Source organism: Etheostoma cragini, chromosome 3 (assembly GCF_013103735.1).
Source record: "Etheostoma cragini isolate CJK2018 chromosome 3, CSU_Ecrag_1.0, whole genome shotgun sequence".
NCBI classification, from domain to species: domain Eukaryota; kingdom Metazoa; phylum Chordata; class Actinopteri; order Perciformes; family Percidae; genus Etheostoma; species Etheostoma cragini.
Genome location: NC_048409.1, coordinates 12154419 through 12167642, shown reverse-complemented (window position 1 = coordinate 12167642; position 13224 = coordinate 12154419). Strand labels below are relative to the sequence as shown.

Here is a 13224-nt window from a genome sequence, read left to right as displayed (position 1 = left end):
AGGACCTGAAGCTTACTTCTGAAATGGCTTTAGTTTTTTTTAAAGTTACAATTCCTCCCGAGGGGGACATGAATGTCTGGAACCAAATTTCACGGCAATGTATCCAATAGTTTTTTTGGGTTTGCCGTGCCCCTAGCATGTGTAAAAATAAAAATAAGAATAAGAAATAAAAAGCACACAAATGGACCAAAATACAAGCAAGGCTGTTAGAGCAGTTGGAGACTGGTGTGAAACAAGGACAAAGAACTGTGTCAGGTTGGCAAAAGGCTAATCTGCTTTACAAAGAATTTGCTTGAGCAGCAAGGTATTGTAGTCTATACTCACTTTTATAAGAATGAAATTAGAGGCTCCAGTTGAAGCACCTTTACATAAACACACTGTTAATGTGCAAGTGCAAAGATACAAACATGTGCAAGTCAACACTGTTTGCCTGAAGAAAAGACACATGTTCAACAGACCACAGGACAGATGTTCTGGATGTAGAGATGGGCCTCTTCACAGCAAAACACTGAGCTGTTCAAAGAGGCCCTGCTGACCCAAGGGCAGAGCGACTCAATTAGCTTCCCATAATGAGACCACACTGTGGGGGGTGTTTATATAAGCTTATTAAAACATAATCCTGCCAGCAACGCCATACTGTAACATGCCAGACAGACCACTCCTGCAAACACACTGTTAGCTAACAGCAGGTTATGTCTTTACTCCTCAGAAGAAATGTAAAGAGCTCAGACAAAGTAGCTATTTGTATTTAGAAGAAAAAAAATCTCAAATCAAACTACTTTTTGGGGAATTAAACCAAACTTAAACACATCCTTTTCTATATTGACTTCATAATCATAACTGTTTGACCTCCAGTTGTTATGACTTTCAATGTGCATTAGTTCACCGGTACATATGTACTGTATTTCTCCAGTTGGTGTGGTACAATGCAGGTGGTTAGGACATTGCAGTACTAAGAAAATACCAGTCTCAGTCTGACACACTGCTGTCAGACAGGACCACCAACGACTAATATTCCTGGGAAAACACACCATGTCTTAAATAAGTGAAGGGATTGTTTGTATTTTGACATGGACTAATGACCACGGTCAATACAACAGAAGCTTATTTTACTTCACATGCTCTCTCTAAAATATTGATTCCAGCTGCTTTACATCCAAACATGAACATTGTACCACCACTGAAGCTTTCCACATGTCACAATGTAGTTAAAACAGGGATAAGAACCAAACACACATGAAGCAGGCAAACAGGATCAGTTCAGCAATTTATCACTGTATATGTATATAGGCTTACTGGCATGTACAGAAGGCAGGTTCAGGTACTGGGTCCAAGTTGTGTTCAGGTTCTGGTTGCTGGACAGAAAAGGCATGAAGGAACATGGCAACCTTGATGGTATGGCAACTGAGAGGCGAGCAGGAGGGTCAAGCAAAAACAGAGCAGACGAGGGAAGTGGGGACAGGTGTGTACATGGGTGGAGTGAGCCAGAAGCCACACACTATTTAGGTTTTTAAAGGAATCCAATATGGTTGAGTAAGCAAAAAACTCTCATTGGCTTATTATTCAATTCGGAGTAGTGAAGACCACATTTACCTGGTGTTGTTGGTGATCCTTGCTCTGCAATCAGAGATTAGTCTGGGATGGATTCAAATTAAGCACATTCCGTCATTCCGTGAACCCTCTAGTAAAAAAAATAGGTTTCAAGATGAGAAAAGCGGGTAATACCAAATCCTTACCCATCTATGTTATGTAACTTAAAATTAGCAACATGATGCCATTTTGCTTCATTTTAGGTGGTAAGAGGTTTACAATTAGTCCTTCTCAACAGTTGTTGAATTCTGGTTTCAGAATGATAAAGACAGTTGGAGAGATAGATACGAAATAGGGTGTAGGCTCTACGGGATGAATTTTTGAAAGTCTGAGTGCATTGTGTGGCTGGATGGAAGGGAAATGACAATGAAGGGGCCTTGGGAATGTGGCTGGAGACCACATAGGCCTCCCCATCCACCCCACTGGATGGGTTATTGTCTGGCTCTGATTCCCATGTGATTCAAAATCTACGCAGTGGGAAGAAAAATGTCTCTGAATGAACTTTTGACTTTGAAACCCTGGTGAACTAGCACTTCCCCGCCTACATTAGTAGCCTCTTGGTTGATTCAGAATAATGTTGGCATTGTTGTTGCTTTAGCTAACAGGAGCTAACTTTGGTAGCAGTTGCTGAGCTTGCTGGCTTAAGAGAGGCGGGGGTAAGAGAGCGGTGACAGCCCCATTGTCATAAAAAGCAACATTATCAATAGATTGTGCATTATAAAAAAAGCCATGATGAAATAAAAAAAAAAGTCTTGAAAAAGGGCCTTTTGAGACAAAGTGAAATCAAAATGATATCCAATAATATTGAATTATGAAATTTACAGAAAACATTTATTTATGTATTTTAAAGAATGTGCATGATTATTTGATCATGTCTTCTAGTGAACTTTTAAGAACATGAGAACAGGTCACTGAAGTAACTTGTTACAGAAGAAAGACAAAGGTCTTAAACAAACTTTGAAAGCAGATTTCTGTCAAGAGTAATGAACTGTACTCAATTGTTGGTTGAGTCTACATGTGGGTGTCTTTAAAGACGGGCTTCAGACATATTGCATTGCATTACAAGAGCTTGGGCAACAGTTAATCCTTACGACAATGTACAAAATAGGCTACAGTCTATTGGCTGGATCCCTTCCCACCCCACAGACCTGATCACAATTGTTAATGTCCCTCACAAATCCCGCCCCATGGGCTGAGCTCCAGTCATTATGCTGGCAATTATCTGAGGGGGGCTGGAGGAATCCTTCACCAACTTCAAGACATCAAAACTGATTACAGAGCTGCTCTTTCATGTGCAGTCAGAGTTCACTTGTTACCTAAATGATTCTCAGACGTTATGTAAGGATCTGGGTTTACAGGAATGAAAAGTTCAGAGACCATCTGAGTTGTTAAAGCTGAGGTTTGCTCCGGCCGACTGGGCTACCCATTACACACCATTATTTCACCCAGCATTCATGTAAAAGGAGATTTATACTGTTTCCATCCAGGGCTGTGCCATCCAACCCCATGCTGGTAATATGTTATGTTTTTACACTATTATCTTAAAAGAATAGCTTCAACTTTTAAAAATGTGCTCTTGCTTATTTGCTTTCTTGCCAAAGTAGACTAGGTGATTGACACCACTCTCATATCTGTCCATTCAATATGAAGCTGAGCCAGAATCCTGTCAGTTTTGCTTAGCATAAAAACTGGAAGCAGGGCAGAACAGCTACCCTGGCACTCTCTGAACGTAACAAAATCTGCCTACCAGCACCTGTGAAGCTCACTGATTAATGTATTATGTCTTGTTCGTTTCCTCAATGCAAACGTTAAACTTCAAAATTGACAATTTGTGGTTTTACAGGGATCATGCGCTGTACAGAGCCGGCTAGCCATTTCTTAACAGTTTTTTAATGCTAAGCTATGATAACTGGCTGCTGGTTCTACCTTGATGTTGAATTGGACATATTTGAAAGTGGTATCATGCTTTACATCTAATTCTCAGTAAGACAGCAACTTAACGTAGTTTCTAATATGTTCAACAAGCCTATTTCTTTAGGATTTAACTCGATTAAGGCAAAAAACCTTAGCATGCAAAATACTGGTTAGTGTAGAAAATGCTTTAAAATGTTTAGACAAGACAGACACATGGACAGAATATACAAACAAATATATTTGAACTTTTTTCTATACTCAGAAAAAAAAGGTTTGGTTGTATAGCTAGTCAAAACCCTTCTTAGGCGGCTGTGGTTGTTCTAGAGGAATTCAGACCCATTACCTCAATATTTCTGGCCCTGTTCCCATCAACAGCTCTACTTATTCTCTAACTACAGATACCGTAGCTAAGAGAGAAACAGAGCAGCGCTACTGGACTGAACACACAGTGGAAGCCATTAGAATGAGCCACAAATGTTTGCCTACGTGGACCTGGGCTCTAAAGCATACAGTTAGATTACCACTGAATGGTTATATTTTGTTTGGCTGTTGGCTAATTGATGTGTTTTTTACATTTACATATGGTTACATAAATGGCCCAAACATATGTTTGCTTAACCTGTTTTATGAAGTAGAGTATTTATTCCCTTTTCTACCTCAGGGACAGGTAGGATATTTGGATTAAGCAGGGCAGTCTTATTTAGGCAGACACTTGCATATGAATACACAGTCTACTAATTTCACGTGAAATTAAAGAGATGTCTAGACCTAACCCCTGCTATGTTTCCGGTCTGTTAATTTCATGATTGACAGCTCAATATTCCCACCACAAACAATAACTAGTACTTCTAGCAGACAGGTAGGTATTACAGTCAAACACACAAGCCACACTACTAAATCACAGGACGTTTCACAAGATGGCTGCTTTGCTAGGAGACAACAACGAGGTTTCCTGCTAAAATATTGGTGGAAAGTGGAGCCACCCTGACTATCATAATTAGACCACTTGGCACCACTTCCACCCCAGTTTCACCGCTCTGAGGCTGGACAACATACTCATCTGCAGTCTGCCAGACAACAAACTCTCTTTTAGCTGCCTACCCTTTCATTAGCGCTTCTAAACAAGTACAAGATACCTAGCTAACTGCCGTTCTCTGCCTATTGTTGTATACTGTGGTGCAGACATGTAACTATGAATATGAGATAAATCCTATTTCAGGCAATGACAGTCATCTGATCCTGCATAGTTAGAAGTCTTAGTGCCGACAAAATCTCTGCAGCTAAATCTTTGAAGTCCCGTTAAACGCTTTCTTGACTTTGTGAAAAGGCAGCTTTCAGGAGACTGTCTGTGGCTGACATTGTTTATTATTCACTACTCACTATACAGTAAATCATGTTGTATGTCAGGGACTATGTCGTTAATCACAACATTTACAAAACTCCTCACATCCAGCAGTTGTCTACTGGATACCAAAGGTTTTCTTAGCAATGCATGTTTATCTCATGGTTATCAGTGGCCAGAAATTGTGCACCAAATTTTATTCTGCATTAAAGGATATGAGTCAGTCATTTCTTATAAGAGATTTAGACAACAACAATAGTGAGCCTGCTTTATAGTGGACTATGTAGTAAATATTTTATCTTTTAAAAAGACCAGAAGTAGGTGTTTACTATGCTTAACATTTTTCTAGTTGTGTTAGCTTTAATTTCCTCCTTTATATTCCTATTTCAAATAAATTAAACTAAATATTGAATTAATTTGGACGTCACTATCAAACTAGTGGTGCATTTCTAATTCACAGTGTGTTATTGTTTGAGACTTGTAAAAGTATGTAAGGCCGCTAATCCACTCTTATCATCACATAAGTGTCTTCAGTGTGACAGCTGAGATAACATATTTTCCAACGGAAGAGAATGGAACGGTATAAACAGGTTAAATATTTCACATTTTATTTTGTTTTCTGCTCATACAGCTCATCAAACTGCTCTCGTGCCAAAAATCAAACAGCAATAGAAACACTCAGTCTGTTAAGTACCATTTAGAGTTGGCCAGCACAGCCAAGGACTGAGTCACTTATATCCTGTATGTACATATAGATGTATCCTGATGACATTACAAACATCATAAATGATTACTATGTAACATACATAATGGCATACAATATTTCATATATTTGCTCTGTATTGCTGCTGATCAGTTAATTGGCCCAAAAGGAACAGATAAATATACAGAGCTGAATGACAGGCTTCTGAAAAATAAGAAGCAAAACACAGAATCAGTCTAATTGGGATTTCACCTCAATTACTGTATAATTTCAAAAGAGGAGAGAGAGCTCCAATGTACTGACCCCAAAAGACAGATAATTATCTGTTTAAGGCCCTGAATGCTATGACAAAGAAAGACCTTGTGATCATACAACCCGGTGGTAGTGCAGGAAACATGCAGCTCAGCTACTTCTGCTTCACTGACACTGAGTAAACCTGCATCTCAAGCACTACAGATGCATTTATCTGCTCTATATCTAATGCACACCAATGCTCCAAAGGCCATTGCATGGCGAGACTTCAGTGATGTGTTTGGACTGTGTGTGATAAGTGCAATGTACAGTGGCACCACCCAACTTATTGCTGCAACCTTGTAACAGTAGAGTTCTAAAAACTAACTTTTCATTTGAGGTGAAGCTGAACGGCAGGCATGTGTTATCCAGTACAGGTTGGCTACTCGACATTAACAGGCATTTGGATTACTTAATGTTTGGTGGCATCAATCTACTGTAGTGGGCGTACATTTGTAAGGAGCTAGCAGACTTCTAACTGCATGGTTGACTAACAGTGTGACAGCTTTGGCAACTCTTTAAAACGTGGCACAGACTCAAGCTGGTGGAGAGAAATCCCTACAACACTTGTAGTTTAAACAGAACTGGATGGCTGGACAACAACACTCCCTAAGAACTCATAGATTTCAAAAGAATGTGTATTCATTCACATTTGATAGTAATCCAAAAGAGAATGAGTTGAAATAAATGTGATCAGTTAGTCGTCAGACTCTTAAAGTTCTTACCGGAGTTGCTTTTGATTTAGGAAACAAGGTCCAGGACCGGCTTTGGCTCTCAATAGTAGAGTTATTGCATCTTTGATTGGTTATTTAAGCTAGTTTACGTTACCTTCATGTTTTGATTTCAGTTAAATAAATCTATCAGAAGTGTTGGGGGCTAAATTACAGTGTAGCACACAGAAAATAATATACTTTGTTAAAGAAGGGCCTCAAATCAGACACATAGGAGGAGTATACTTTTAGCACAGAACATCAACGTCTGAACACCTCAGCTCACGTTTCCTTTGGACACGTCTAGTATGATATGCAGTCCATGTGCCATAAAACTTTATTAGCTCCACTATTTTTGGTTCAATGCTGGTCGTAGTCATATTTAACAGTTCAGACTGGCTCTGAGGAGCAGACAGTGGTCTTCTAGGCATCAAAAACGTTTTCTGCACTCTACAGCTGAGGCAGGCACGCTCAGCCTCTGTTGAGCTATTGCTCCACTAAATTAAAGTCATTTTGGCTACTAAATCTGGGGTTGTCCAGGTAAATGTAAAAAATAAAAAGTCCTTACATCCAAATCAGGCCCCACCAACAAGTCAGCAATTCCAGTTTTATCATCAGTCACAGGGAAAATCGTCCCCTCTCTCCCTACTGGACACACACATACTTCTTCCACCAGGACTTGGAGAGCATCTTCATCTTATCGGCTGTGCTGCGGACCTTCCTCTCTCGCCTCACTCTCCTGTCAGACTGCCTCAGCCCAACAGCGATGGCCGCATCAAACACCTCCTTTAGATTCTTTTGTGTCAGCGCAGAGCACTCAACGTACGTCACTGCCCCAATTTTTTCTGACAGCGCCCTGGCGTCTTCCTCCAGCACCGGCCTCTCCCTCCGCCTCGCCAGCTCAATCAGCACTTTGACGTCCTGCCGCAGGTCACACTGCGTGCCCACGAGGAGGATGGGCGTGAGGGGGCAGCGGCGGCGGATTTCGGGAACCCACTTCTCCCAGACGTTCTGGAAGGAGGCTGGGCTGACCACGCTGAAGCAGAGCAGCAAGGCGTCAGTCCGGCTGTAGCAGAAGTGGCGGAGTTTGTCAAACTCATCCTAATGGAGATAGAAACAGATAGTTAGTCACAGTTATCATTTATACATATCAGGCAAATTAATCTTACATTTTATTGCATTTAGCTCAACACTCGACTACTACATCATCACAGGAAAGGGAATTGTGGCAATAACCATTCAAAAAACTAAATAGTGTCTATATTGTGCTAATACAAAGTATAAACAAGCCATGCCCACTCATTTAAGTCATCTCCAGTAAATCTCTTAAATTAACACTTTGGAGTCACACAGCTTTGACTAACAAGGGCCTCCCACACCCTTGAGTACACAGATTAAGGTTGGCAGAAACTTGACACAAACCTCACCTTCTTTCCCTTTACCCTCTCCTTTCCAGCACAAATCTCCTAATCCCTCCTTTCCTAAACAATGCTCTGTGCTCCGGCTCCTCGTGATTTTAAAACACAGCCGAATCTGCACAAACAATCAGTAAATTTAAACAGTTAACATGGAAAGCTCAATTACTGCAGTGGAGACTTATCAACTTGTGAGATTCCCACACAAGCTTTGCAGTCTGATGACGTAGTTCCATCTGCAGAACGTGCAGACATCTCCATCTCTGAGTAAGGAGCAACTTTGTTTATCAGTTTTGGCAGCAGCTGTTATGCTTTGTCTCTAGACGTTTTGGTCTTTCTGTCTGGGCTCTGACTCCGTCGTCTCTGGCACAAGCTCCCCTCTTAGGAAATTGCACAAGTGGGCCTATAATAAGTATTTGCAGACTTTAATCTGCATGTATGTGCCCAAGCTTGTCTGCATGTGTGTGCACAGTTTTAACACTGTGTGCAACTTGCAACACGCTGTGAGGTTGCACATGTATTGGTTGGGCTTGTTCAACGTCAATTTGTCTTTGATTGTGTGTAGAACTGGCAGTGCCCTCGCAATGTTTGTGAATTTCAAATATGCTGCTCCTGGGGCAGGGTTCTTTTGAGTTGGATTATGAAACAACCACCCATGCTGCAGGGAAATAAAACACTCTTTCACAACCTGTTCTTTATAAGACTACTGTTAAGTACCAACATAATGAGTCAATAACCTTTGCCTGGCAAGCTCCCTGTACCACCGTGTCCTTCACAGCAGAGACAGAAAATTAAAAGGTTTTTTTCATCATCACCTCCTATCTAAACCTGCAGGCCTTCCACTTCCTTTCAGCACCCTGTCACTTCACCACAGTGAGATTTAGGCTACCTTTCATATATTTCTATACAGACAAGGTACCTGAAATAGCACGCAAGAGGCATATGTGAATGAAGGCAGCATCGGCAGACCACAAAAACAGTGCAACCATTGAAACTGTTGGATTTTCCGTGCCAATTAGTCAATTTTTTTATGTTGTTGTGAACATAGTTGTGCTGCTAGATGAAAAGTCAGAGAAAGATCCCCAAATTCATTAGGCTTCCTCCTCTGGTGCTAATCTATATCTTTACACAAATTCACGGGAATCCATTGTTGTTGAGATATTTCAGTCTGAACCAATGTGGTGGACCAACTGACCAATTTACATCACCATCCCGCAGAGCCACGCCACTAGCATGGCTAAAATGTGACATCTATGTGTAGCAAAAGTTAAAAGGCATGCACCTGCATGTAAAATAACACCAGGGCAAATGCTGTGATCCTGAGGGTGTCCATGTAATGCAATACGTGTTTGTGTGAACAAAAAAAAAAACTCACCTGTCCTGCAGTGTCACACAACTGTAGTCTAACCGGGTTTCCATCCACCTGAACCACAGCTGTGGACACAGAAACAAAGAGACATAGATAATAAGTCACAGCTGTGTAGACTATAAAGCCCCCAACCAACACACACACACACACACACACACACACAAAAGACTGCCAGTTGAAAACACAAAGACCCCCTGCTCCGCTCTTCCCGCTCACAGACGGCCTGCTCTGCCTCGCCCACCCACTCTGCCAGTTACTGTTGAAACCATAACACGTTACTGTCGCTTGGACCCCTCTTTGAGCTTTGTTCTCTGTTGTGTTTTCACAGAGGCCATTCCAAGGTTGTTTAATAGGGAGTTTGTTCAGTGACTTTCTCCCAATAGGCCTCTTCTCCAGATTGGAAGAGTGGATGAGTCATTTTACAGTTTTTATTCTAGGGCCATTTATTTTCTTCTTCTTTAAGAGTGTGCAAAGTGCAGAGAAGCAGGCACATGGAAACATTTACAATACGCCTGGAGTGTGTGGTCGGTCATACCACCTGATCAAAGAGTTTGCTGGAACTATTCATGTAGTAGGACAGGCATCGTAGCATTACAAAAACAAGGGGAAAGAGCGGGAGGAGAGAAAGAAAGAAGAGTGAGAGGGAGCTGCCATTGTGTAATCATTTCCTAATCCCTGACATATGAGACTCCTTTGATTTCCTGGACCAAAACTCCCACTTATCGTCCCCTCTCCTAGAACTCTCGCTCGTCTGTGTCTCTGCCACCTGCGGCATTGCGTAACTGCTCAGAAGTCAGCTTTCAAGAGGATGCTCCAATTCCAGGGCACCGAGAAATGACATCACCATTTAGGACCCCAACTGCACAATCACTCTCTGTCAGGCCAAGGCTAAAGACAATATCTGCCTCTGAGCAACTGTAACAGATGTGCCCATAGAGGAGAGGCCTCGCGGGTCAAAGCTGACAACAATAAGCAGAGTTGTGCAACCCAAAACCCCTGAACCGGTTCTGTATGGGAGGGTTGAGCCAACGCTCTATGAGGGCGGTGTGTGTTTTCAGCAAGTGTTTTATGGGTTGTGTGTTGGCTAAGTTAGCCTTACTGCTCTTCAGTGTAACATCAGAAAATTAACAAAGATTAAAAATTTAGGTTTACAAGACACAATGTTCAGAAATAATTCCTAATTTCTAAATAAGCACAACAGATCTGTTCATGCGTGATTTTTTAATTTATCAATACTAACATACTCTTTGCAGTGACAATAATTACTGATAGAAATATGTACATCTGACAGAATGAGGTTTTAAAGTGTCTGAAGAGGGGCTAGGAGTCAACAGGTCACAGGTGCATTATTTCATGTCAACACTGATCACTTTAAAACCAGTTTCCCCTTTCAAGGATGCTGTGCTTTCCTCTTGTTTTTGCAGAAAACAAAGCTTGCTGGGACAAGTGGGACAGTTTGGGAAATGGAACCGTGCCAAATGGAAACCTGGTTACCTCAGGCAGGATAACTCATGTGCATTAACACCGGTGGAAGGCAGATATAAGCCTATAAAAGACATATATCATAACAAAGTAGTCATGGAGTAACATGGCAGAGCGGACGGGTGTTCTCGAGGCTAAAGAGTTCAGGGAAAATGAGTGAGATGGTCAGGCAGGTGAAAAGGCATTGACTAATTCCAAAATGGCATTAAAGTTTCATTCAATAAAATGTGATCCTTGGCTCCAATCTCAATTCATAATTAGTTTTAGTAGTCAATCATAATTTATCTTTGAAAATCTAGCAGGGTCTTTCTTAATCATCTAGGAAAATGAGAGATTTTCCTTATTTCCCAAGCCGATTGTAAAGAATCTGAAAAGGCAAAAAGTGGATTTTACCTGAGAAGTCATCAAATGCAGTGGGGACGTATTTGGTTGGGTAGCCATTAGTTGTGTAGCTGACCACCAGACTGGTTTTGCCCACCGCTCCGTCACCGAGCAGGACGCACTTCAGCAGCCGCTCCTGCTCCTGCCCTGGCCGGGTTGGTGCGGGATTGTGCGGGGGTACCGGAGGGGCCATCCGTCCGTAATCCATGTTGACTGGAGGTGTCATTCAATCAACCAGCACTTCACCGCGCTCTCCTCGACGGGGCACAGGAAGGACCCACCATGAGAACAGGAGTCCTTCTCTACGAGCTGGCCAATTGCATGTAATCACAAGCTGGATTCGTGCAAACCTCTCCTGTCAAATCTACCGTGGCAGACCAGCATGAGGACTACAGCCTGGAACTCTGAGGGGTTACAACACCAGGGCGGGTCTAAGGAGTTATATCTACAGATTGATTTGACTAATCCCACCCACTTCATCTCCCAACAGCGCAGGGCTGACCAGACAGGCTGAGGGTGGGAAGTCTGTGGGCCTATAAATGAAAAGGTTGATCATTTAAATAACAATAATAATAATAATAATACATTGTTGGAATTCAAAATGTTATATGTGCTTAAACATTGTGTGTGATTTGCATTATACATTATACATTTAAGCAGGATTTAGCTCCAACAACATTCATACTGGGCTCTTTGGGGAAGTTGGAGTACTAAAAAAAACAGTATCATTTTTTTACTTTATAATACTGTCTACTTTAATCTATAATTTACAGCACAACTGACTGTGTCATTTTTCTGGCCAACAAGCTGCAAAGTTGCCATGAGCTCATTGGGTTTAAACCTGTGTGGGCAAGTCCGGACTTGTCCTCCTCACCAGTGAGAAGAGGACAACCTAGATGTCCATTTCGAACATGATATATTAAGTGCTGAAATTTCAAACCTACTCAGACCAGCTGACCTACTTCAACTTGTAGCCAGTGGAGTCAGCCAGTGGCCACAAACAACTGGAGAATGCACACGACCAAAATATAGCTAATTTAAGGTGTAGGCCTATCTGTATATATTTGTATACACAAATTCAAAGGTAACTCTCCCTCTGATTGAGTAGTTTTCCAAACTGCCCAGTGACTGGTGATCCATTTTCCTAGTTGTCTGAACGCTTGGACAAATTAAACAAAAGTAATGTCTTGACTTGTGTCGCCCCCTTGTGGTTGGGTGGAAGAAAAAACAGAAACGGAAAAATATATACTCACAGGACAAGTGGAGCATAGTAGTTTCACAAATTCCAAATAATACGTTCCATGTAAATCTATGCAACATTTTAACTTTACATCAGATTTACAATATTTGAAAAAATAAGCAACACTGGACCAGAAACAAACAGGGCACCAAGTTCCAGACAAAAGGAACAGACATGGGTGAAAATCTTCCCAGGAAGCAAACTCTGCTTCCTGGCTTGTAAGTGTGTGTTAATGTCTGCCCATTCATCCATCCATCCATCCATCCATCCATCCATCCATCCATCCCAACCATCTCCCTATGCATCCAGCTTCACTCTTGCAGTCAATGGTGCACACAGCGAAAAAACGTGTAAATCATACGGATTACAGTGCTTAACTTTTTGTAGCTTTTCGAACGTGTGTTTCATGAGAACATGCCGAATATCTCTTCTGCAAATGTAAAGTTTCTGATGTGACAAAAAACGTATCTAAGTATATGAAGACATCTCTGGGGTACACGTACAGTTCAATTTGTATAAATGTGTTTAACATCAACCTGATTATGTTAACCTCCCTTTATCTTTAATGTTAAGAATTTATTTTCACTGGATAGATGATTATGAGGTTATATTTATGTTCTTTCTGGCCAGTCTCTAACATTTTAAACATGTATCTACATATCTATCATGCACATCTGTCTAAAAAAGTCACACTTTACACTTGGTTTGATCTTTTTTGCTTTTATTTTTCCAAGATTAAAACTTGTTATTTTCATCAATACAAAATAATCATTGTACTACTTTAATG

The 13224-nt window shown here is 41.2% G+C and overlaps 1 protein-coding gene across 1 annotated transcript; it reads right to left on the bottom strand.

Annotated features, from left to right (window-relative positions):
• Positions 1 to 5795: 5795 nt before the first annotated feature.
• On the bottom strand, positions 5796 to 11602 carry rhoub (ras homolog family member Ub). The gene is made up of 3 exons (XM_034867286.1): positions 11210 to 11602; positions 9341 to 9399; positions 5796 to 7651 (listed from the first exon to the last, which is right to left on the bottom strand). Exons 1-3 carry the CDS (start codon positions 11421 to 11423, stop codon positions 7196 to 7198), a joined length of 729 nt encoding a protein of 242 aa, XP_034723177.1. The 5' UTR covers positions 11424 to 11602; the 3' UTR covers positions 5796 to 7195.
• Between the last annotated feature and the right edge of the window lie 1622 nt (positions 11603 to 13224).